This window comes from Neofelis nebulosa, chromosome 5, assembly GCF_028018385.1.
Source record: "Neofelis nebulosa isolate mNeoNeb1 chromosome 5, mNeoNeb1.pri, whole genome shotgun sequence".
Lineage (NCBI taxonomy): Eukaryota > Metazoa > Chordata > Mammalia > Carnivora > Felidae > Neofelis > Neofelis nebulosa.
The window spans coordinates 147,549,390-147,574,464 of NC_080786.1; the positions used below are offsets into that span (position 1 = coordinate 147,549,390).

Sequence of the window (25,075 nt, forward strand, 5' to 3'; positions counted from 1 at the left end):
CGATCCCGGGCTCCGCCCCCGGCCCGCGCGCTCCACGTCCTCTAGCGGCCGGAGGCCGGCGCTCGGCGCGCGTACCCACCGCGGGGACTTTCGCCACCCCGCGGATCGACCCCGGGGTCTTCCCCCGGCGGAGTCTGCGGGCAGCCCCTCGGCCCGCCGGCGCCCGCCGTCACCGCCGCCGGGGCCGCCCGCAGCGCGCATCCGGGCCGCGGGGCTCCCGAGCCGGGTCCGGAGGTGCGAGGGCGCCGGCCGCAGGGCCTGGCTCGGAGGCCGGCACCCCCGCGGGGAGAGGCGAGGCGACCCTGCCGAGGTAAACGGGCTGGCGGGGTCGGGGGATGGGGACCGCGGGTGCGCCTGACCTCCCGGCAAACGCCGCTACCCTGCAGCCGCTTCCCGGAATCCCTGCACGCTCCTCGCCTGCCCCGCCTCCTCCTCCTGCTCCTCCTCCTCCTCCCGCCGGGTTCCCGGCTCCCCCCCACCCCCCCAGCCCCCCGCCGCCACGCAGGGCGTGCCAGGCCCCGGCCGCTGTGCCCCGCGTCGTCTGTTCCTCGCCGCCCCCGGGAGCCTTCTTTCTTTGCACCCGGCCCTGCGCCCCACTTTCCCACCAACGGCGCCGGGGACACCCGGGCACTCGCGGCTGCAAGATGTGAGCCGTGGTGAAGTGTGAGGGTCACACGCCTCAAGATCCACCGGCCTTGCGAAACTGGGCTACCCTCTCGGGCCTCGAGTTCCATCCCCCACCCCCCCAAGAGAACCCCTGGAATTAACCAGCCTTTGTGGCCTAGCGGGAGAGGGTCACCGAGGGGCGACGGGGGTGGCGTGTCCGGCGCCCTTCCAGACTCACCGCTTGGAAGCTGGGAGGAGGAGAGGGCGGGGAGACAGAGGAGCGGGCTCGCTGCGGGGGGTGGGGAGGGCCGGGGAATTAGGGGAACCCGGTTCGAATCGATACTGGAGTTCAACCCGGAGAGATCAGCCAGTTCTGTGCAGTTAGAAGTTAGATTCCTCAACACGCTTAGGAGGTGAGCGGCGGCGTTGTTGAAAGACTCTAGACACCCCGCCTCATTTTTTGTTTTTTTTCTTTTAGTATTTGTTTGATGTCCTTGCTTTTGTTTGGGAAGAGGGCTTAGAAGCTAGTATAACGCGCCAGAGGGCTCTGATCGGAGCCAGACGAGCCCGCCGGGAGGTGCAGACTCCCGGGAGCCCTGGAGGCGTCCTACTGACTGTCCCCCGGGGACTAAGACCCTCAGGCCGCCCCATGCCCCACACCTTGGCGAGGTTTCTAAGCACCCTCCCCCGCCCCCCCCCCCCCCGCCACGAACTGTTCGGGTTTGGGGAGCAAAGGGGTTCAGAAGGGGAAGCCACACCAAGATGGGCTCTGAAGAAAACATCTTTTAAAATTTCCTAGCAATATGCGCACGTTGATAAAGTTTGACCCGTTTGTTCCAGGAAATGGCTTGAACTTTTTAAGTTCTGTAGTGCACAAGCTGGTTTTTCATTTTAAATTATCAAAAATCTGCACGGCCCTTTTGGTCTTAGCTGTATTTCCTCTCAAATTCCTCCTGTATTTATTTAAAAAGTTAAAATGTGCCCGAAATTGGGTTCCTGGTGCTTTGTCTAAAAACATTTTAGGAGAAGCACAGCCCCACAAGTAGTCTTAGAAGTGAAACTTTTTTTTTTTTTTTTTAATGGCTGTTCGTTTTTAGAGAGAGAGCACACGCGGGCACAAGTGGGGGAGGGGGAGAGAGAGAGAGGGAGACACAGAATCCAAAGCAGGCTTCAGGCTCTGAGCCGTCAGCAGAGAGACCCACGCGAGGCCCGAACTCACTAACGGTGAGATCATGACCTGAGCCCAAGTTAGGCTTACCCGACTGAGCCACCCAGACGCCCCTAGAAGTGAAACTTACCTCATCCCTCCTACTTGCACACAGAGCCGTGGTGAACTCATTTTCCCATTATATTGATAAACCCTCGGCCTATTAAAGAACCAGCGGCATATATATTCTTGGCTACCAGTCATCCTATTTTACTAAACCTAAATGCCACTGAGTATAGGATGCGCTTTTATGTAACCAAGTAAGAAAAAAAAAAACATGCATTCTGATTTCGGAGGGGTTTGGATGTCAGAAAGAAATGCACATTTTATAATCTGTAAAAGGTAATCTGCACGAAAGCAGAGCCTGACAGTACTTTCCCTGAGGGCTCTTCATTCCTAACGAGAATGAAACCTCGGAGACATTCATGACTCCCTGACGACCAATGATATGCCAGGCGTCAGGCCAGATAGAAGAAAAGACCGTTATGTTCTCCACCAGGGGACTGGAGGCAGCAAGTTCCTTGAGGGCTGTCTGTCTGTCTGTCTGCATGTTCTAAATGGCACGCGATCTGGGAAGAATAAGAGAACAGTAGTTCCCTGGGAGAGCAGATGGGCTTTAGTAACAGTCATGAGAAGTCCAAAGAAGAGAAAAAAGAGAGAGAAATGTAGAAGGGAGCAGTTGAGAGCCACTGAACATTGTCTCTGGAGCCAGCAGGAAAACGAGGGCACTTAGTTTCCCCATAAGCCAGGGTACATAGGAGAGAGACGCTTAAGCATCATTCTTGTTCTAATGCTGAGGGTTTAAAAAAAAATTTTTTTTTTAATTTGAATGTACCCATCCACCAGAAACTTTCCTAGTAAGTCAACAACAATCTTAAAAAGGCTCCCTAATACACAGGAAAGAAGCAAACAGGGCCTTCTGAGCAAGGGGCAGTGGTCAGAGGCAGTGAGATGGGGATTGTCAGCTAGGGGAGGGGGTCGCGGAGAAAGGCAGTGCCAGAAGCAAAACCATTCCGAGGACCCTGTGGTTGGCCCTGCCTCACCTCCCCATCCCCCCACCCCCACCAGAGGGAGGCCCTACCTCACCTCCCCCATCCCAGCGTCAGGCCTTGGGGCTCTAGAAACTGCCCGGTCTTTACAGAACAAACTCGAATCTGGTGTGGAAGGCAAGGAGATTAAAATTTCAGTCCACTCCATCACAGTAACCGATGACAAAGCCATCTAAGTACCAGCAAGGTGAACAGAAGTGGGGTGTGGTGGCTGGATAAAAAGGAAGGGAAAAACAAAAACAAAAACATAGCCCGCAAGGAGTCTTACTAAAAAAATAATATTACTCCTAGATTGGTAGAAAATTGTTTCCAATAGCCTTATATCCTACGAGTTGGTAAAAATACGAATTTCAGTAAAATAAACTCAAAGGTTAGAATATTTTAAAATGTGATGGAGATGGAGTTGCAAACTTAAGCAGATAATTTGAGCACCCTAGAAACATAATTGCAGAAGAAATAAGAAGAAAGAACAGGATACTTTTGAAAGTAAAGACATTTTTAATAGAGGAAAGGTTTGATTTAAGCCCAATGAATGCAAATGAAAAGAAAAAAAAAAGATCAAGTCAATTAGGAAGAATCTCCATGTGGAAATTAAAAAAAAAAAACAGTCAAACATTAGGATAATTGGGATCCCTGTCATACAGAAACCAGCAAATGGGACAGAAGATGCAAATAAAAGTAAGTTAAAAGAACTTTTCTTGAAATGAAGAAAAAATGGCCTGTAGGTCAAAAGAACATTTTTTCAGGAAATTGCCATTTTCCAAATATTCATATGGGAATGCTGAGCCCCAAGATATCTTTAGTGATTTCAAATTTTTTTTTTAAAAAAAGAAGAATTCTTTTAGGAATCCAGGAAGAAAAAGTAAATAAAAGAAAGGCAAGCCAAATCAAGCTGATCTCAGACGTTCTAGTGCTAAATTCCAGAATATGATGGTTCTGAGAGAAACATTCTAAATGGAGGACACTGTCCCCAGGAGGGTATTTTCATCCAGCTTAGATGTCACTCAAGGTAATCAATAGGCAGGCCTTCTCAAATATATAAGAGCAAAGGGAATTCAAGACCCAGTGAACTCTCTTTGGGGGAGGGAGGGACTACTGGATTAGAAAAATCCAGCAAATAACAAGTTAAGAAATAAATCAAACTAAAGACCCCAGACGTAGAGAACTCACACTCAAAAGGATTGTTGGTGAGTATTGATCTAAATGTAGAATTAATACCAGACATGTTTGAAAATTGTAGGTAGAAAAAAATGTGATCGTTATATAAATCTAGACACAAAAAACAATAAAGCAAAAAAAAAATAACAATAGGAATAAGGAAATAGGGGAGGCAGATGGGAGGAAAAAAGAGAGTAGCAACATTCTCATCTTTGAAAGCACGGATCAATAAATACGGTTTAATAGTAAACAGTGCTGGGGGCGCCTGGGTGACTCAGTTAAGCATTTGACTTCAGCGCAGGTCATGATCTCACAGTTTGTGAGTTCAAGCCCCACATCAGGCTCTGTGCTGACAGCTCAGAGCCTGGAGCCTGCTTTGGATTCTGCGTCTTCTCTCTCTGCCCTTGCCTGCTCGCGCTCTGTCTCTCTCTCTCTCTCAAAAATAAATAAGGATTTTTTTTAAATAAAAAAACATAGTAAGCAGTGCTGGGAACATATGATATCCTAACTTCCCAATGTCTTCCATAACTGTTTTTTCTAAACCTTAGAAGAATATTTTAGGAAATTACTCTGTCTTACAGAAGAGAATAATTTAAATTTCAACCATCCCTTCGGTCTTTCCTTCAGTTTTGTTCCAAGTACAATTAAATTTAGACAGAAATTGTGTGTGTGTGTGTGTGTGTGTGTGCGCCCACACACGCACATGCGCATAGAAAGATGTCTGGGATTATGTTCACCTAAACTTAATGATGGAAACATCTGGATGCTGGAATTTGCACTTTCATACATTATTTTTAATGTTTCTTAATGAGCACAGAAAAGAAATTTTACAGAAACAAGAAAGACGTTTGAAAAATAAACTGGAAACCAACATGCCAAGATACTAACAGTGGTTCATGCTGGGTGGTAGAAATAAGGATGATTGTTACTTTCTTCTTTGTGCTTTTTTTGGGGTTTTTTTCCCCTGATTTCCAGGAAAAAAATTATGTAATTGTGTTTGCGTAGTATTTCTGAATTCAGTTCATTCATGACTCCCTGACGACCAATGATATACCAGGCGTCAGGCCAGATAGAAGAAAAGACCGTTATGTTCTCCTTCAGGAGACTGAGGCAGCAAGTTCCGTGGGAGCTGTCTGTCTGTCTGTCTGTCTCTGCCTAGGAGGAGCTGGAATTCAGAGAAGGGGCCCTGGAAGTCAGCAGTGTTTGTTGACATGTCAGAGGCAAGGGTTGCTCTGGGCGAGCCGCACCCAGAGCTGGCTTGCAGGGGACAGTGATTTCCAGGGAAACCTAGAAAGGCTGATGACAGCCTTGAATTCAACCTGCGACACTTGCTTGATGCCTTGTTAGGTGACAGTGAGCTACAGACGGGGCTGGCCACAGAATTTGCAGGGGCCAGAGCAAAATAAAAATGCAGGGCCCACGTGTTTAAAAAGCAAGAAGCATCACGAAGGCATTAAAATACAAAGCTTTTTCTTTTCTTCCACCTTCTCTCTCAACTGGTCACTTTGGTATTTGCCATTTAAATGTCGTCCTGAGTAAAAAAATAAATAAAATTTGAAATTATCAGCAGGAGCTTCAACCTTTCTGCTTTGTATGGTGCAAACGCACAGATCTAAATGCAAACATAAGCACGTTTAGTTCATGTGGGGAGTCACCGAATTACACAATTGGCAACTCAAGCACATTTTGAGAGGGTACCTCGAACTAGCCAGGAGAAGCAAACTCAAGCCAGACGAGGGAGGGTGGCAAGGAGAAGAGAGGTCCCCCCCAGGCACACAGCCCAAGAAGCATTCCCTGGGTTACCGTCAGGGCCAGTGAGGCTCCCTGCAGGTGCCCGATGCCACTCTGCCCCTTGCGACTCTGGGCACACATGCACTTGGGCCTGAAGGTTGCCAGGATCGCTCTCTGCTACCCGCCCTGCACTCCAGCCTGGGGTGGGCTCTGGGAAGTCCAGCCCTGAATCTCTCCTTCCCAAGGACCTGCTATCTCAACCCATAGCTCACTGGCAATGCCCAAAGGTCTTTAAACCTCTGCCCCTGGACATGCTAGGTACCTGATCAAGGCTGACCTAGATGCTTACCACCCCCAGTCCAGCTAGTCACCCCCCCCACCGCCCTGGGCAAAGCAGGGCCCTGCCAGCCTGGCGCAGGAGCAAATTCCACTCTGCCTGGCCCCTTCTCTGTCTGCTTACACACCAGGAGGGCGTCAGTGCAACGTGGGACTTTCCAACAGTGTGACCCAGCTGCCACCCCACACGAAGGGCATCAATGGTGCCCAGCGTCCAGAGGCGGCGGGGGGCAGGGGGTGAGACCAAGCATGAGCTGAGACTACAAACTCACCATGTGTCCAATGGCCCATCAGACTTCACTACCAAAACATAAGTTCAACGCTACAATTATTAAGAATTTCAAGGCAGCCATTGGAGAGCAGTAAACCGAGGGTGGACCCTTTTTCATGTAGGACCTGGGCACAGAGATGGGGGAAGAGCAAAGCCAGCCCTTCCTAATGGCAACAGCTTTGCTCTAGAAAGCTGATTTGTAGTCAGGGAGAGGTTTAAGGCACCTCATTAACAACCCCAGACAGGATGCCAAGACAGGAAATGAGATTTTCCAAGCAAGCAGGAAATCTAGTTACTAGTCATTGGGTTCGAAGTAGAGTATGGGTCATCAGGAATAAAGGGGAGGTGACATCCCCTGGCCCACAGGGGGTGAGGACTTCTAATTGTGTAATTGTGTGTGTGTGTGTGTGTGTGTGTGTGTGTGTGTGTGTGTGTCTCAGCCATTGAATAAACCCGAATGTTCCACAGATGTAGAACAAAGGTGAAGACGTACCGTCAGGCAAAGACAGGGTTGAGAAGCCGCAGGGCAGATGTTCAAGTGTAAGGGAGTCCCGTCCCCCCCCCCTCCACCCCCCTGTGGCATTCTACACTCTAGCTGCGGCCAGCTTCTAGGGAGTGTCCACAGCCCTGCAGGCCCTCCTTCGGGGAGTAATGGTGGGAGATGACGTCTTGTGTCTCAAAGATCCCTGTAGACACTCTAAATGGGTGCAGTCTTGTGGGACAGGTTGTAAGCAGAGGAGCCTAGATAGCTCATGGGTGGGGGAGTCTGCAGCAGGGAAGGCATCTTTGACTTGGAATCTCTCGGATTCCTGTAGAATACCCGGATGGGACCTGTTACTTCATAGTCGAGAGGACTTTTTCATGTTTTGAGCTTGAACTCAGGTCTGCCACCCCGTGGCCCTTTTCCAGTTTCAGCACGGGGGCTTGATGCCTGCTACAAGTGTTGGGAGGACAGGACACCCAGAACCTATGGGGCTCAGTTGCTTGGATGGAGACAAAAGCCCTGAGGCAGAGAAGGTAACTAGGACTCACAATGCGGATGCCAAGAAAGAAAATACCTTTAAATCTGAAAACAGACAACTCAGAAACGAATGCATGAAACTAATGTGTGAACTTGGGATTCTGTGTCTTCCTCTCCCTCTGCCCCTCCCCTGCTTGCACTCCGTCTTTCTCTCTCTCTCTCTCAAAAGTAAACATTAAAAAAATTAAAATAAAATAAAATAAAATGGAACACCTAGGGGCGCCTGGGTGGCTCAGTCAGTTAGGCATCCGACTCTTGGTTTTGGCTCAGGTCGTGATCTCAACTGTTTGTGAGTTTGAGCCCCCCCATCAGGCTTCATGCTGACAGCATGGAGCCTGCTTGGGGTTCTCTCTCCTTCTCTCTCTGCCCCTCCCCCCGCTAGCTCTCTCTGACATCTCAGAGCCTGGAGCCTGCCTCAGACTCTGTGTCTCCCTCTCTCTCTGCCTCCGCCCCGGCGCCCCCCCCCCCCCATGCTCTGTTTCTCCCTCTTCTCTCTCTCTCTCAAAAATAAAACATTTTTAGGGGCGCCTGGGTGGCGCAGTCGGTTAAGCGTCCGACTTCAGCCAGGTCACGATCTCGCGGTCCGTGAGTTCGAGCCCCGCGTCAGGCTCTGGGCTGATGGCCCGGAGCCTGGAGCCTGTTTCCGATTCTGTGTCTCCCTCTCTCTCTGCCCCTCCCCCGTTCATGCTCTGTCTCTCTCTGTCCCAAAAATAAATAAAAAACGTTGAAAAAAAAATTTTTTTTAATAAAATAAAATAAAACATTTTTAAACAAGAAGGAGAAATAATATATATTTGGTTTTGCTTATACATAAAGATGTGAAGGACTCACCAAAAAATTAATAGAAGTAGTTTTCTGAAGGAATCAAGACCTTTGCTCTTTGCTTTTGTGTATTTTTGGAAGCGAGTAACTCTGTCGCCCATTCAAAAATTAAATTTAAAACTTCTCCCAGAGCTAGATAGGGAACTGGTCCCAGGTCCAGCTCCTGGGAAGGCAGAGGAAGCCTGGAATAGGAAAATTCCTGTTCCTCCCACGTTGTCCTGTCTTTGTCCTTTTTTATCTTTTGTAATTTAAGTAAACACTTCAGCATTTGGATCACCTGATATCTATTTCCTTTCAGATGTGAAAGGAAAGAAAAGACTTGATACCAAAGATGCTTTGGAGCCAGAATACTTCCTGGATTAGACCCCATGATTTGTATCCCGTGGGTAAGTGTCACTTTTGTCCCAGTGCTCCTAGGGCCAAGCCAGCAGCCACCCCACCACCCGGAGCCCTGTTGGGGGTAGCAAACGGCTTTCCCTGATGAGGGGCCCAGTATCAGCCCATCCGGTGCCAAGAGCCAAATGGAACGTAGATAGGAAGCCTGTGCTGATTGATGGTCTGGATTCAGTAGGAGCACCTGCCCTACTGTTAATTTTAGGAAAACAAACAACTAAATAAGAGTGACTTCAGGCTCCACAGTGACGGAGAATATCCTCGTGAGCAACCGGAAGAGCAATTTCTCTTAATACCCTCATTCTAATCCAGGGAGGGGTTTATCACTCGACTCCCATACTTAGGAGGAGGCCAAACCCCTTATCTCCTACCATGTCACCAGACTGAGAAGTCGTTCCTGAACTTTGGCTTCCGTGTTTCTATCATTGATTTTTTTTTCTCTCTCTGTCATCCTGGTCCACTTTTTCTCTACCTTTCTTTTGATTCTATTTCACTATCACCGTGTCGTCTGTTCCATAGCTCATAGGTAGGGGATCCATGGGCGGTATACTTCTCCCCTGAGCAGACGGCCCAGGCACGGGGGCGTGTAACCTCCTTGGCCTCCGCGTCCTAAAAATGCCTGCAACCCCTCCCCTCCCAAGTCACTGTGTCATCCCGAAAACAAATGAGGGCCCCCAAATCCCATCAGTTTTCTTCCTACGCCTCCTACACCAGCCTTGGCAAACACCTTTACCTTTAACGTTTCTTAACCAACAACATGCCTGTGAATTCATATTCTGAGACTTTTTCCAGGCAGGTAAATGCTTCTCGGGACATTCTCTCAACCAACCAGCCCTGGAATTAGCACCAGCTCCCAAACAGAGCTTATTTTGGATTCACTCAGGTTGAAAGCCTTGGGCCATGTGCTGCTGATACAAACAGTGACCTTCTAAGAACCCTTTACTGGAGCATTTTTTTTCTTAACACATGGATGTCGCAATCCAACGTTAATTAAGCCATGTGTACAAAAGAATGCCAGACCCAGAGCAATAATTACAAATTGAGCCTGGAGAGAGTATTTTTGCTGGTCTAATATTTTTTTCTTCTTCCTAGTGTATATCGGCCTCATGGTTGGTGTGGTATCGGCATGGCCTGGTAAGAGATTTTCTTGGCTTGGCTGAATTTCGTGTAAGGGACAGAGGATTGGGGTGACCATTCAGAAGTCTAAAATGCGGGGAGCTTGATTTCTGATCCCAGATCTGTTGCCCATTTTTGTCTGAATCCTTTTTCCCAGATTTTCTCAAATACTCTCCTTTTCTCTGTCAAAGGAGCCAACAGTAGCCACATTTTCTCATTTGTCTCTCAAAACTCTTATAAGAAGTTAACACCAGAGATCATTTTATTTATTTTTTTTAATGTTTGTTTATTTACATTCAGTGGAAGAGAGAGTGCCTGTGAGCAGGGGAGGGGCAGAAAAAGAGGAAGAGAAAGAGAATCCCAAGCAGACTCCACCTTGTCAGCACAGAACCCCACTCAGGGCTCAAACCCACGAACCGCGAGATCACCACCCAGGGGACCGTGACCTGCAAGGTCAACCTGAGCCGACATCAAGAGTCAGACCGGTAACCGACTGAGCCACCCACGTGCCCCACACCAGAGATCATTTTAAGACTCCTTAAAAGAATTTTCAGGGGTGCCTGGCTGGCTCAGTCAGCAGAGCGTGTGACTCTGGATCTCAGGGTCGTGAGTTCGAGCTCCATGTTGGGTGTATAGATTACTTAAGAATAAAATCTTTAATAAAATCTTTAAAAACATTTTTAAAGGAATTTTCAACTTAAAACCCCTTCATCGAAGATTGAGGAGACAGACTATGCCAAACAAAAAACAACCCGGACATAATTTCCCTTTAATTTGCATTCTTACACCTGTTATCTGGTGCCAGGTAAAGGAAAATAATTTTTTTGAACTAAACACCTTGCCTACATATATAAATCCGCCCCCATAATCTCACTGTGCATTAACTATATATCCAACCTTGTGATGAGCACAGAGGACGAAGAGTTCGAAGTCAAGAAGCAAAGGCCCTAGGTCCTAACTACTGGAAGCTTCAAGAATCATAAAAAGTGAATTTGGAAAAAAAAAAAAAAAAGACTTGCATTTAAACAGGGTTTGACAGGGGCGCCTGGGTGGCGCAGTCGGTTAAGCGTCCGACTTCAGCCAGGTCACGATCTCGCGGTCCGTGAGTTCGAGCCCCGCGTCGGGCTCTGGGCTGATGGCTCAGAGCCTGGAGCCTGTTTCCGATTCTGTGTCTCCCTCTCTCTCTGCCCCTCCCCCGTTCATGCTCTGTCTCTGTCTGTCCCAAAAATAAATAAAAAACGTTGAAGAAAAAAAATAAATAAATAAATAAAAAATAAACAGGATTTGACAACTATAGCTTTATTTATTTTTTAATGTTTTTATTTATTTTTGAGAGAGAGAGAGCAAGCGGGAGTGGGGGCGGGAGAGAGGGGGAGGGGGACAGAGGATCCAAAGCAGGTACTGACAGCAGAGAGCCCAATATGGGGCTCGAATTCACACACTGTGAGATCTTGACCTGAGCCAAAGTTGGACACTTAACCCGACTGAGCCACCCAGGTGCCCGACAGGTATAGCTTCAGAGTCTCATTTACCGCTGCCTCTTCCCAGCTGCATAATATTGTATAACCCAACTCTCAGCCTTACGGTTTGTAGAATGAGTCTCTTAACAGCACCCACTTCAGCATTGCTGCCCAGATTCAATGCCTGGAAAGGGCCAGTCTAGGCATACATTTATCTGTCCCTTCCTTCCATGACTGGGGGACAAGTGCGGTGGGAGATTCAGTGGAGGGAAGGCAGGCAGAGGGCTGAGCGAGCTGCTTAGGGGACTACAGAAAGAGGTGGAGTGGAGTTGAGAGAATGAGGTGGCCCGGGACAGGATAACATAGATCATTTTGATTCAGTGGGCCACTGAGAGTCCATGATAATTAAGCGTGAGCCGAAATTCTGTTTGCACAGTGCCGAGTTCCTGCATCCTAAGCTTGCCTGCCCTAACAATGTGTTGTTCATCAATTAGTTATATGACTTTATTTTTCATGTCCACCAGAACCATTTCCTTCCTGTGGTTCCAAGGCCCCTGGGCTTCTGTGCTGGGAGTGTGGGCTCCAAATCCCAAGGAACAGATGGGATAGGAGCCAAGCTATACCTTGAGTTCCAGATTCACCGTTTCTTTTTCTTTTTCTTTTTTTTTTTCTCCTGTTTCCTTTAGATTTGTCAGACGAATCTTGCACTTTAAAGGTGACATTTCGCAGCTTCCGGCTTATCTTGTCATGGGAATTAAAAAACCATTCGATTGCACCAACTCACTATACGTTATGGTACACAGTCATGAGGTTGGTTTGACGCTTAATTTTTTTCTTGCTAAAGGTCTTATCTTTCTACTAATTGGGGAGTGGGGAAGAGTCGTCATCTTGTGATAAAGCCTCTCTCTCCTCCTCTCTCTGGTTTGTATTCACAGCTTTAAAAGTCCAAAGACAAGACACAAGTCCATTTTTAATTAAGCTGAATACTGTCATATTCCAAAACCACTTCTAACAAAACTTGTATTTATAACCATTTCTACAGGTCAAAGCCTCAGACGCAAAATAATTACGGCGTATGGTTTTTATAATTATTTCTCTGACTCAGTAAGTCTGAATGTTTAAAAGCACTGTTTTCTGAGGACAGGAGTCCAAAGATCTGGTGACCATATCAATGTGGTGTTCACTTTTCTTTACTCAGTGGTGGGGGGCGGGGCGGGCGGGCGGTGGCACATCAGAGAGCTGCCTGGCCCAGACCAGGTCCATGGTCTGGCTTAATCACTAATCAGCCGTGACCTTCAGGCACAGAGCTCGGCTTCTCTGAGCTCAGTATCCTACTTATAGGTTGCTGCAGAGATTAATGACATAATGGAGGGAGCCTTCTATGGCTCTCTTTTTCCGACGTCTGACATCACCCTTATAAGTTGTCACTTTGATCTAGTAGCTGCGTTCTTTTGTTTGCTGTTTATCTGGCTAACAGCTGTTACTACCACTGACTGGCCCTCTTGTGAGTTTCTCTGGTGCCTGCCAAAGTCTTAGTTTCTCTCTGCGTTAGGTGGTCACGTGTATCACCTACTTACCCTTCTGAGGTTCAAGAAATCAGACATCTGTGTTGTCCCTATAGAACAGGCTGATTTAGGCCTGGACCATGTGATCTTCAGCTGGAGAGAGAATGTGTCTCAGGGAGGACACTCCTGATGGTCTTGTAGGGGCAGAGAGATCTGGGACTTCTGTCATGAAAGTGTAATGTTTGCTCATTTATTCACCCAGCAAATATTTACTGAGCACCGACTACATTGCGAGGGGACCAACCATGAACCAAAGCCCTTGGTCTCCTGGAGCCTAGAGCAGACATTCGGAAAATAGACAGAAATACCAAAAAAACAAATAAAGATATAACGTGGTAGGTGATGGTAAAGGAATGCAGGAACATGAAGACAAGCGAGAGAGAGGGTGGACATGATGGGGTAAGGTGTTCCTTTTTTTTTTTTTTTAAGCTTATTTATTTTGAGAGAACGAGTGGCACAAGCAGGGGGAAAAACAGAGAGAGAGAGAATCCCAAGCAGTCTCTGTGCTGTCAGTGCAGAGCCTGATGCGGGGCTTAAGCTCATGAACTATGAGATCATTACCTGAGCTGAAACTAAGAGTCAGATACTCAACTGACTGAGCCACCCAGGCGCCCCTAGGTGTTCCATTTTATTTTATATATATATTTTTTTATTTTAATTTTTTTAATGTTTATCTTTGAGAGAGAGAGAGAGAGGGAGAAAGACAGAGTACAAGCAGGGGAGTGGCAGAGGGAGAGGAAGACACAAAGTCTGAAGCAGGCTCCAGGCTCTGAGCTGTCAGCACAGAGCCTGACGCAGGGCTCGAACCCACGAACCGTGAGATCATGACCTGAGGGGAAGGCGGACGCTTAACCGACTGAACTACCCAGGCATCTTCCAAGGTGTTGCATTTTAAATAAGGTGGTTAGGACAGGCGACCTGATACGGTGATGCTTGAGCAGAGACGTAAAGAAATGAGGAAGTGAGGCATGCAGTTAACGGAATCTCCGTCACATAAATACTAAAGTTTGCCTTTTCTCATGTCTTTTCCTTTCAAAGTAAACCAGACGATATGAAGATCGTGGAGCACTGTTCAAATATCACAGCATCATTTTGCGACCTAACCGATGTGTGGGAAGTCCTGCCAGAGACATACATCCCCAGAGTTGATGGATTCAGAGGAAACACAATGCTGGTCAGCTGTATCAGCGATTTCTTCCTGGCAACACACGGTGAGTTCATCTCTGCTTATCATTTTCATCATCATCATCAAGATCATCATTATTTGCTTTCCCGTGACATAGGTCTGCAGAGGTGTCTGAAACTCAGGGCTATGTTTACCAGCTGGCCTTGCCCCTTCGCGGCCCTGGACCTGTGAAGTGTTTGCTTCTCGGAGCCTTGGTTTTCTTATCCAAAAAGTGGGACGATAATCTGTCCTTTGCCGGCGATTCCTCACTGCCTGTCTAAGGCAGGCGTTCCGGCAGCAATGGTTGGTTTGTTCCGGTTTATTTCCTGTCACAGCCTGACAGGAAGTAGGCCGGGAGGTCCAGAAGGCCTGTATCTGAGCTGTCCCAACTCTTTGGGCCAATGTTTTCCTTAATACGGTACCCCCTCCCCCAGACCATAACCCAATAGTTCTTATCTATGTTAGTTCCCAAAACACATGTGCACCCGGGGCACTCGGAGACCGGAGCCCGAGAGTGGGTCTGCCTATCTTTCTTTCCCTATGACTGGAGGCAGCTCCCCGTGGCACTTGTGTTAAACAGCTCCAGGGTGGCTGCTGGTGGCCCTCGGCCAGACTCCAGCTCTTCTTCGATGTCCTCATTTGCAACCTGTTTCCAAGAGAAAGATTTGGTTTCAGCTCCCTGTTAAAGGCTGTGTGGATGTGCGTTCACACATACGTGCTTAGCAAAGTGACAATAACCGAATCCCACTGTCGCAGACAACTCAGGTGCTGACGAGATTCCCTGGATTTGTGTGTGTGTATGTTTATGTGTGCGTCCAGAAAAGAAAAGAAAGAAACGCACAACTTATAGATCGTGGCGCTCAGACGATTACAGAAAGTATATTAAAGTAAGGATGAGACGTCATTTGTCAAGACTCAAAATGGTAAATGTCAAACACATGTAAATACCCAGGCTTAGGGGAAATGCGGAGAGTGTACTTTGAATATCTGAAAATCTGCAGCAGGATGTATTCAAATCTTGCCATGTCCCTGCTCTCATCCAGAATTCCTCTTTAATGGTTTGTCCTACAGAAATAAGTGTGGACAAATGTAATGATTTAGCTCTAAGAATGCTCATTGACACAGTGGGTCTATTCAGAAAATGTAGAGACAATCTAAATATTCAAAGCAACAGATCGGGGCGCCTGGGTGGCTCAGTCGGTTAAGCGGCCGACTTGGGCTCAGGTCATGATCTCGCGGTCCGTGGGTTCAAGCCCCGTGTCGGGCTCTGTGCTGACAGCTCAGAGCCTGGAGCCTGTTTCAGATTCTGTGTCTCCCTCTCTCTGACCCTCCCCCGTTCATGCTCTGTCTCTCTCTGTCTCAAAAATCAATAAACGTTAAAAAAAAATTAATCAAAGCAACAGATCAGTTAAATTATAGTGCAGCCAGATGCTTAGTGGAATAGAGTCACCCCTAAAAAGTTAACGATGAAGATCCAGGGTCAACCAACTTTCTGTAAAGGCCAGAAAAGAAATACTTTAGACTTTATGGGCCACATATCATACACCATATCAGCTGTCCTTTTTCAGTTGTTTTACAACCCTTTTATTATTTTGTAAGTTTATTTATTTATTTATTTATTTATTTTGAGAGAGAGAGAGAGAGAGCAAGCAGCTGATGGGAAGAGAGAAAGGGGGAGAGAGAGAATCCCCAGTAGGCTCCACGCCATCAGCATGGAGCCCAATGCTGGGGCTCCCAAACTCATGGCTCATGAGATCATGACCTGAGCCAAAATCAAGAGTTAGGCTTAACCAACGAAGCCACCCAGGCGCCCCACAACCCTTTAAAATATAAAAACCATTCTGAACTGGCAGGCCATGCAAAACTCCAGCCCACAGGCCCATTTTCCACCCCTTGATGTAGACAAATATGCATGGATATGTTTGTGAATTGAGTTAAGTGAAATATATACCATGCAAAGCTATAGGTAAGAATGATTTAATTTTAGATGAGATGTGTGTGTGTGTGTGTGTGTGTGTGTGTATGCACTAGTTCAGTTTATATACGTGTGTGTATATATTTACACTGATACGATATAGACAAAACATGATTAACCACATTCAGGGACACTTGCCTACTGTATTTTCTGATATTTCTGCAATGGTTGGGTATCATTGTTACTGTGATATGATAAGAAGTCATTTTGTTTAGAATACAGGCTGAAAATTCCAAAAGGACTGACTTCCATCCTGGAACCTTCCGTTTCTTGTGGTAAGAGTAAGCAAATCACATCGCTTTTAGTCTCAGTTTTTCACCAATAAAAAAAAAAAAAAAGAATACAACCCATGCCTCACCTAAGACCGTAGGTTAGAGAGAAGGTGGTTGTCAAGAGGTCAGGTTGTATTACAGCCACGGGAGCGTTGCTGCGATGCAGTCATTGGCTGACATCATTGGGGTTTGTTTCTGGTTTCGTTTCCTCCACAGTGTCTTTGGAACCACCGGACTTTGATATTGTTGGCTCTACCAACCACATCAACGTAATAGTGAAATTTCCACCAGTCATTCCCAAGATACTGAATGGCGAGATCTTACAGTATTACTTACCGCTCGTCATCGAAGAACAGTCAGGGAAGATTGTTAAGAAGGTGAGTGGCTGAAACAGTTCTGAGCTGGCAGTGAATATATTTGACCGTCTTCTTAAAAACAAAACAAAACAAGGAAAAAGACATTTGTAATGATTTGAGCAATTGAGCCTCAAGGGTCTGCATCCGCGGGGTCTGACTTTAAGCAAAGAAGTCTCTATAGTTCATTCATTGTGGAAATATGTTGACTTAGCCTAGCAGTGTGGTCTTCTTTCAAAGAAGAGGCCACATGCGCAACATCGAGGGGCACACAGGGAGGGAATGTGGTGTGGACAAAGAGAACAGGCTAATTTCAGCACGCTAGGGCAAAATTCCAGGGTGCTGGGATGAGTGGAAGTGGGCCCTCCCGGAACAGCAGCTGACATGTGCATAGCCCTTTGCCGATTAGAAACCCTTGCAAGTACCAGCCCACAGGTCACCAGGGGCAGGGGCATGTCAGGCAGAGGGCACAGGAAGCAGAGGTCCTGAGGCTGGAGTGGACCCAGTAGATTTGAGAATCAGGGCAGGGAGCTGGAATGGAGTAACTGGGACAGGAGACTAGAAGGAGGTGAGATCAGGGAGGCAGTGGGGCCCAGTCTTGTTGGGCTTTGTGGGTCTGAGGCTTTGAAGTACCATGAAGCTGCTGGAGGTCCGGAGGCTTCAACAGGGCATCCTGGCTGGTGTATTGAGAATAAACCACAGGAGCCAAAGGTGGAGGTTGGGAGACCAGTTAAGAGGCTGTGGAGATGGTAATTGCTTAGTAGGAAATGGCAAATTACAATTTTCGCTGTAATATCTACCTGGATATAATCAACGCCCTAATCAAAACAAAATGAAAATAACAGAGGGGAAAAATCAGCTTATGTAGCTCAGAGACTGTACGAAGCTTCTTTAAATATCATAAACCAGTCACATCTCATTGATATTCAACCCGTGAGCTACTAACTCTGTTTGAGATTATTATTTTTAAAATAAAGTTATGGGTATTAGGATATTGACAACACCATGAGAGGAAAATGACGGTTAATAAGCATCTTCTTCATTAAAGAAAAGTAATCTTTATTTATTTTTTTTAACGTTTATTGATTTTTGAGACAGAGAGAGACAGAGCATGAACGGGGGAGGGTCAGAGAGAGAGGGAGACACAGAATCCGAAGCAGGCTCCGGGCTCTGAATTGTCAGCACAGAGCCCGATGCGGGGCTCAAACTCACGGACCTTGAGATCATGACCTGAGCCGAAATCGGAAGCTCAACCGACTGAGCCACCCAGGTGCCCCAAGAAAAGTAATCATTAGATTAAATTAGACCAAGAAAAAAAGAAGAGACTACTGGTATAATCCAGGTGACAGATGGTGGTGGCTTGGACCACTTGGCAGTAATGAGAAGTGGTTAAATTCTGCATATATCTTGCAAGTGGAGCTGACAGTATTTTTGGATGGGTTGGATATGCCATGGGGTGAAGAAAGAGACCAGAGCGTCTGGATGGCTGGAGTTTCCATTAATTAAAATGGGGAAGATTACAGGGGCACCTGGGTGTCTCGGTTGAGCGTCCAACTTCGACTCCCTCTCCCCCTGCTCCTCCCCCATTCACACTCTGTCTCTCTCTCTCTCTCTCTCTCTCTCTCTCTCTCGGTCTCAAAAATAAATTAAAAAAAAATTTAAATGGGGAAGATCACGGATGGAGGAGGTGGATAATTGGGTATCAGTAGCTTGGATCTGGATATATTAAGTTTGAGGTGCCAATAAGGCATCCAGGAGGATATAGTGAGCAGGAATTGGATGCTCTGAGTCTGGAGTTCAGGGGAGAGCTCCTCGCTGGAGAGACGTCCTGGGGAGTTGTTGGCTTCTTGGTGCGTATTGATACCTTGAGACAAGGTGAGATCACCTGGAAGTGGATATGCAGAGAGGAAAGAGGACGTCCAAAGTCAGAGCCCCAGAAGCCCAAAATAGAGAGATCTGGCAAATGAGGAACCAGCAAAAGAGGCTAGAGGGGTGCCTGGCTGGCTCAGTCAGTACAGTGTGCAACTCTTGATCTAGGGGTTGTTGTGAGTTCAAGCCCCACGTTGGGTGTGGAGGTTACTTAAAAATAAAACCTTAAAAAAGAGAGAGAGAGAGACTGGGAAGGAGCAACCAGCATGGTAGGAGAACAACTAGGTGAAAATGATGTCCTGGTAGCTGAGAGAAGAAAGTTCCAGAAGGAGAAAGTGATCTACTGAATCAAATGCTATAAATGGGACACGTTAGTTGAGGCCTATGGATTGGGTATTGGATTTAGCAACATGGAAGTCCTGGTGACCTTGATAAGAGTGATCTCAGTGGAGTGATGGGGTGAGCACCTGGTAAGAATGGATTCCAGAAAGAGAAGGAAGAGAGAAATCAGAGACAGTGAGGAGAACTAATTCTTCTAAGGAGTTTTTCTGTAAAGAGGAGAGATACTCTGTGGTAGCTATAGGGGAAGCTGGGGTCAAGAGAGAGGGATTTTATTTTATTTTATTTTATTTTATTTTATTTTATTTTATTTTATTTTATTTTTAAGTTTATTTATTTTGAGAGAGAGAGAGAGAGAATGAGGGAGGGGCAGAGAGCAGGGGAAAGGGAGAATCCCAAGCAGGCTCTGCACTATCAGCACACAAAGCCTGAGTCGGGGCTGGAACATGAACCATGAGATCATGGCCCGAACCAAAAAAATCAAGAGTCAGACACTTCACCAACTGAGTCACCCAGGTGCCCCATAAGAGGGACATTTTAAGATGGAAGAACTTATGGGGTGCCTGGGTGATTCAACTCTTGATTTCAGCTCAGATCATGATCTCACAGTTGTGAGTTCGAACCCCGTATCGGGCCGCATGCTGGGTGTGGAGCCTGCTTAAGATCCTCTCTCTCTCTCTCTCTCTCTCTCTCTCTCTCTCTCTCTCTCTCTCTCAAAATAAAATAAAGAAAAAGAAAATGGAAGAAGTTACAGCATGTTCATATGCAGATGGGATGTTCCAAAGGGATTGCTGGACCATGTGCTTGAGGAAGTGAGGAGGGATGGAATCTCATAAGCACAAGAAGGGATTGACCTTAGTGCAGAGCAGGGACTGTGCATCCAAGGCGAGTGCGGGGGCGGGGGGCGAAATACTCAGGCGAGCTTCTGTTTGCCTGGTGAAACAGGAAGTAAGTATGGCAGACTTCATCAAGATCACACAATGGCAACACCAGGTGTGAAACCCAGATAGTCTGATTCTCAGCTACTTTTGGCTATTTCTCTTGGAGGCAAGAGCCCTCCCTCCGTGACACTGTTTCTACTTCTGCCCTCTTTTTCTTCTTCACTGCTTAGTGGCACTGCATGAGAGTTTAATTTGTTAGAGCTTTCTTTCTCTTTCTTTCTTTCCTTCTTTCTTTCTTTCTTTTCTTTCTTTCTTTCTTTCTTTCTTTCTTTCTTTCTTTCTTTCTTTCTTTCTTTCTTTCTTTCTTTCAATTCTTCCTCCTTCCAAATAGAAATTTGCAGAAAAACATTATTACAGAAGGCCGTATATGAACTGCTGGAAAATCCTGATTCGTAGAATTGTTAGTATTTTGAAAACCATAAAACTTCACGCAGAAGTTGTTTTTCTTTTTTTTTTAAATTTTTTTTAAATCTTTATTTATTTTGAGAGAGAGACAGAGCGTGAGCAGGGGAAGAGCTGAGGGGAGGGAGACACAGAATCCGAAGCAGGGCTCCAGGCCCTGAGCTGTCAGCACGGAGCCCGATGCGGGGCTCGAACTCACAAACTGTGAGATCGTGACCTGAGGCGAAGTCGGATGCTCAACCGACTGAGCCACCCAGGTGCCCTGAAGTTGTTTTTCTTGAAAGAAACTTCATATCATCTCTCTAATTCCAAAATGGAACAGAACTACCCAGGAACAGAAGGGGCAAGGTGTGGCCTTGGAAAGTTACTTAACCACTCTGAGTGGTAGTTTCCTCATCTGGAGAATGGAGATCATTGCAACTCTGTGGACTGTTTTCATAATCACATTCGTTAATATGTATGAAGGCACTTCCTGAAGAGTAGACACATATCATTAATGAAAAAAGATAATCTCACTTTTTTATGTTCTTAGTTTTGCAAGATTATCTTAATGCATGACAAAATAATCTTGTAAAAATGACATCATGGAAACATTTTTTTCTTTTTTTTTCTTTTTTTCATTTTATTTGCCTGAGAGAGAGAGCACAAGTGGGAGAGAGGGGCAGAGGGAGAGAGAGACAGAGAGAGAGAGAATCTCCAGGAGACTCCATGCTCAGTGTGGATCTCTCAACCCTTTAACCAACTGAGCCACCCAGGTGCCCAAACATCATGGAAACTTTTATTCCTCATTGAAACTTTTTCTACTCGTTATAAAGTGCAGTTGCTAGAGTAGATTTCATGGTTTAAAAATGTGCATCTAGTTTTGTGCTAAACTGCTGGCCCCAGATGACTTAAAAATACTTTTTCTTTCCAAGCCTGAGATCTTTCTATCCCCATTTAAGATCTGAGGACAAATCCCCAAGGAGGCTTGAAGGGCCTGCCTGCAAATGAAATTCTCACTCAAAGCCTTCCTGATTTTTTTGCTTCTTTTTTACAGCATCACCCCAAGCTAAATGGAAACATCATTGGAAATGTCACTTATGTCATCGACAAGCTGATTCCAAACACAAACTACTGTGTGTCTGTCTACTTTAAGTCTAAAGATATGGGAGCGATAAATAGATCTCCAGTCAAATGTACCTTCCTTCAACCTGGACAGGAAACAGGTATAAGTGTTTGAAAAGTCATGTTCTGCTTTCACTCCGAGGGAAAACCTGGTTAATGAAAAGAATCTGAAAGTCGTGGAGCCCTGAAGGTATTCCTTCCACGAAAAGCCCATCACAGAGATGCTTTCTGTTGGTCAGTCTCTACTATGCGGTGAAGTCACTTTTAAGTTGCCATAGCAGAGGGACAATCAGGTGTCTGTCTTTATAAAGTCAGATCCTCTGAAGTGCCACGCTTTTAGTTTAGCTCAGGGAGTCGGGATCGAATTCAGTTCTGGGTGCCCTTGGGTTGGCCATTATTCAAGCTAGCTGCTGGAGGAGGCAGGGTTACCGGGACCAATTGCACGCACAGGTATCAGAGGGTCAAATTATGGAGGTGGGGTGTGGCCCACGGACGTGGCCAGCTTGCAGGAAAGTTCTCTATAGCTTGTAGATGGAAGGGAACCTCACCAGTGCGTATGACCTAGTCCCTCATGAAGACTAAAAAGTCCTTCTGTTGCGAAGGCATCAGAACGGGAAACAGCCTAGTCCCCGAACCTTCCTCTGAGTGGAGAAATCTGCAGTGAGAACAGTCAGGCTTAGGGACGTTCGTTGCTGATTATTTGCTTGGGAAGTGACGAGGCCCCTAAGTGTTTTGCCAAAAGTGAAAATCTCCACCAAAGAAGCCTTTCTGAATTTCCCAACCCCGACGAGAGTTTCTTTAATGGTCTCACTTGCCAGAGTACAGACAAGATCAGGTGGGACAGAAGAAAGCAACCGCAATGGTATGGCTTCCTTGGGGATTCAGTGGACACAGGCCTGGCGCCTAGTGCTTGGAGATGCTCAGTGTGATTTGACTCTCCCGTGTTCCGCAGGGTCCAACGACGCCCGGAGCGATTTTAAAGGAAAAAGTAGCTCCTTTCAAGTATCTTTAAAGGAAAAAGGCATTAGCTTGAATCATTAGTGTAGGGTCGGTCAAATATGGGCAAACCTGAACTTGCCTATAAATTCCTTATGCCTGTAGCTCTTAGGAAAATGGGAACCCCAAACAAATCTACATACGTATGCCCTAATACCAATTCTCCAACACCAGCCGGGTGTCCAGTGATTCGATTCCTTTCTGACGCTCTCTGGAGTTAGCAGGCCCCACAGGTTAAGGGGCTCAGACTCAAGACTACCCCCTCTTCGGGTACCAGCTGCAAGTCTGGCCGTCCAAACTTCTGTGCACTCTAACTACAAATTCAGAGGGTCCCACACTCCCCCTTCAGATTAATAACTCACCAGGACTTACGGGACTCAGGAAGCACTATACTTAGGATTACTTTTTTTTTTTTAATGTTTATTTATTTTTGAGAGAGAGAGAAAGACAGAGCGTGAGCAAGGGAGGGGCAGAGAGAGAGGGAGAATCCCAAGCAGGCTCCACACTAACAGCAGACAGCCCAAGGTGAGGCTTGAAATCACGAGCCATGAGATCATGGCCTGAGCCAGTCTGACACTTAACTGGCTGAGCCACCCAGGTGCCCCAGGATTACTGTTTTATCATAAGAATACAATGAACGGCCAGATGCAGAGGCACAGAGTCTGGAAGGGTCCCAAGTGCAGGAGCTGCTGTCCCCATGGAGTCAGGGTGCACCACCCTCCCAATACGTCCGTGTGTTCCCTGACACCGAATCTCCCCAAGCCTTGCCGTCCAAGAGTTTATACTGGGTTTTATTACACAGGCATGATTGATGAAATCGTCATCCACTAGTGATTAAACTCCCATCCCCAGCCCTCCCCACTCCCCAACAGTCAGAGGCCAGCCGTTCCCACTCTCTAAACACCAGGTTGGTTTTTCTGGTGACCAGCCCCCTTCCTGGAGCTATCCAACACCCTCCCTTGGTTCATTAGCATAAACTCAGGTATGGTCCCCCAAAGACACTCCTGTCGCTCAGGAAATTCCAAGGGTTTTTAATGGTCTGTGCCAAGAACCAGGGGCAAAGACCAGATTTTTATTATTATTATTTTATTTTTCTTACTGTTGTTACTATATTTATATTGTTATTATTATTATTAGACGACGATCTTACAAACAAACGAAACTGCAAAGCCAGCTGAATAGAGAACTATTTTCTCGTCTCCTCATGGAATACTTCTGTACTGCCTCCGGTGAGGGGCTTTTCCCCTATACCAAGCAATTCTCCCACACCAGCTCGGGGTCCTGCAATTTAACTCAAGTCTGGCACTGTCTACCTGGTGTTCGGGGCTCAGTCCCACAAGACTGTCTCCACCACCACTTCACATGCAGGGCAAAGTTGTCAGGGGTCTCAGAGCTCTATGCCCTGCAGGAACCAGGGACAAAGACCAAATAAGTAAATATTTTTTATCGTAAATCACAACAGCAGCAATAAAAACTCAGATTAGTAACGTGACGTGACAGACGATGGTTGGCTAACACTCAGCCCCCACTTGGAAGATGAATGTAAGACTGACCAAAGGCACACGTTCCCTGGAGGCTGACATGCGCTGTGATTACTCAGTTTTTGCCCTGCCTTTTCTGTTTCCCCTGCTAAGAAATAGTCATGCAATAGCACGGCGTCGTGTCATTTCATCTTTACGTGGTGTGAACACATCATTTGCACATGAAGTCAGCCCCCCTTCTTGTATCATTGCCCCAGACAGTGAAAGGACAGGTACCCCTCGCTATCCAAATATTTGATGTCTCAATTCTTATTGTCTGAAACTCAGGGACCAAGCAGGTTCACATAATGTGGACTCCTCACTGTCCAGATTTGCCATCTGAACTACCTTCAACTGGCCCAACTTGGGAACCAGACAGGTTAGGATGGCGGGGGGGCGGGGCTTGAAAGACAACCTGGGACCAGTGTTAACTTCCTCAGACTCAGTGGTGAATACCACTAGCTTAGGGCATCACTCGTATGGGGGGAGTTTAGTCCAGAGATTGAGAGAAATGTCTCCCCTTTGGTCAAGTCCCAAATTAACCGGTTGGTTCTTTTGCTAAGGCCCTGAGGGAAAGCTGTGCCCGTCCATTTGACAAATATTTATTGGGGCCCCACTGTCTGCTGGATTCTCTTGTAGATGCTGGGGAAACAGCAGTGAACAAAACAAATAAAAATAACACTTCCTGACCACGTGGAACTCACATCGCAATAGAGAGACAGAAAAACAAAATTTAAAAAGCTACTTGCCGTCAGAAGGTTGCAATTCTCCAAAAGGAATTTTGACAAGAAGCTTGAGGGGCACTCAGTAGGACAAAGTGGTCTCTGTAGAGCCCTGGTGTGGCCAAAGTCCAGCCTCAGAATAACCAAGCTGTTTTTCTCAGACAAACTCCCCTCTTCCACTTCTTTCTGCCCGTCATGTCTACTGTTCAATCACAAACTTTTGAGTCCATTTTGAAGATCTAATTAGCTTTATTGAACGATTTGTGCGTTGAGCAGCATCCCATCTATATAAAGGAGCTCCAAAGGGCTGCAGAAAGAGATATGTTTTTAAAGGCCGAACGAGGAAGTCAGACCAAAAATAGGATTCTTTTCAGGTGAGGTCACCTCCCTTTGAGGGACAAAAGGATCTTATTATATTAGGTGGATTACCTCATGGTGCTGAGTTGGAAATTCCAGAATGACCAGTGAAGATTACAGTTTGGTGATGTGGGCCAGGCATAAAATGACTCCTTTTTGGGCCTTGAGTTTTCTTTTTAACCGTATTAACAGGTGGCCGTTGAGCCTTTGAGATATGGCCAGTATGAATGAGAAACAGGTTTGTTTTTTTTTTATTTTGATGATTTAAATTTAAGTAGTCACATATGGCTGATGGCTACTGTATTGCATGGGGCAGTCATAAAAC

At 46.5% G+C, this 25,075-nt stretch overlaps 1 protein-coding gene across 3 annotated transcripts in view; it reads left to right on the forward strand.

The window, feature by feature from the left end:
• The first annotated feature begins 102 nt into the window (after window positions 1-102).
• Window positions 103-25,075, forward strand: part of IFNAR2 (interferon alpha and beta receptor subunit 2) — a 31,035-nt gene continuing 6,062 nt past the window's right edge. Inside the window, exons 1-8 of one of the 3 annotated variants that reach the window (XM_058732489.1) lie at window positions 103-310; window positions 7,268-7,375; window positions 8,500-8,587; window positions 9,687-9,728; window positions 11,857-11,980; window positions 13,774-13,946; window positions 16,364-16,524; window positions 21,088-21,256. In XM_058732489.1, coding sequence (XP_058588472.1) covers window positions 8,533-8,587; window positions 9,687-9,728; window positions 11,857-11,980; window positions 13,774-13,946; window positions 16,364-16,524; window positions 21,088-21,256 — 724 coding nt within the window. In that variant the 5' untranslated portion in view covers window positions 103-310; window positions 7,268-7,375; window positions 8,500-8,532. Of the gene's footprint in view, window positions 311-7,267; window positions 7,376-8,499; window positions 8,588-9,686; window positions 9,729-10,396; window positions 10,516-11,856; window positions 11,981-13,773; window positions 13,947-16,363; window positions 16,525-21,087; window positions 21,257-25,075 lie in introns of those variants that run through there. The other 2 variants (XM_058732488.1, XM_058732490.1) reach the window with 2 other exon arrangements.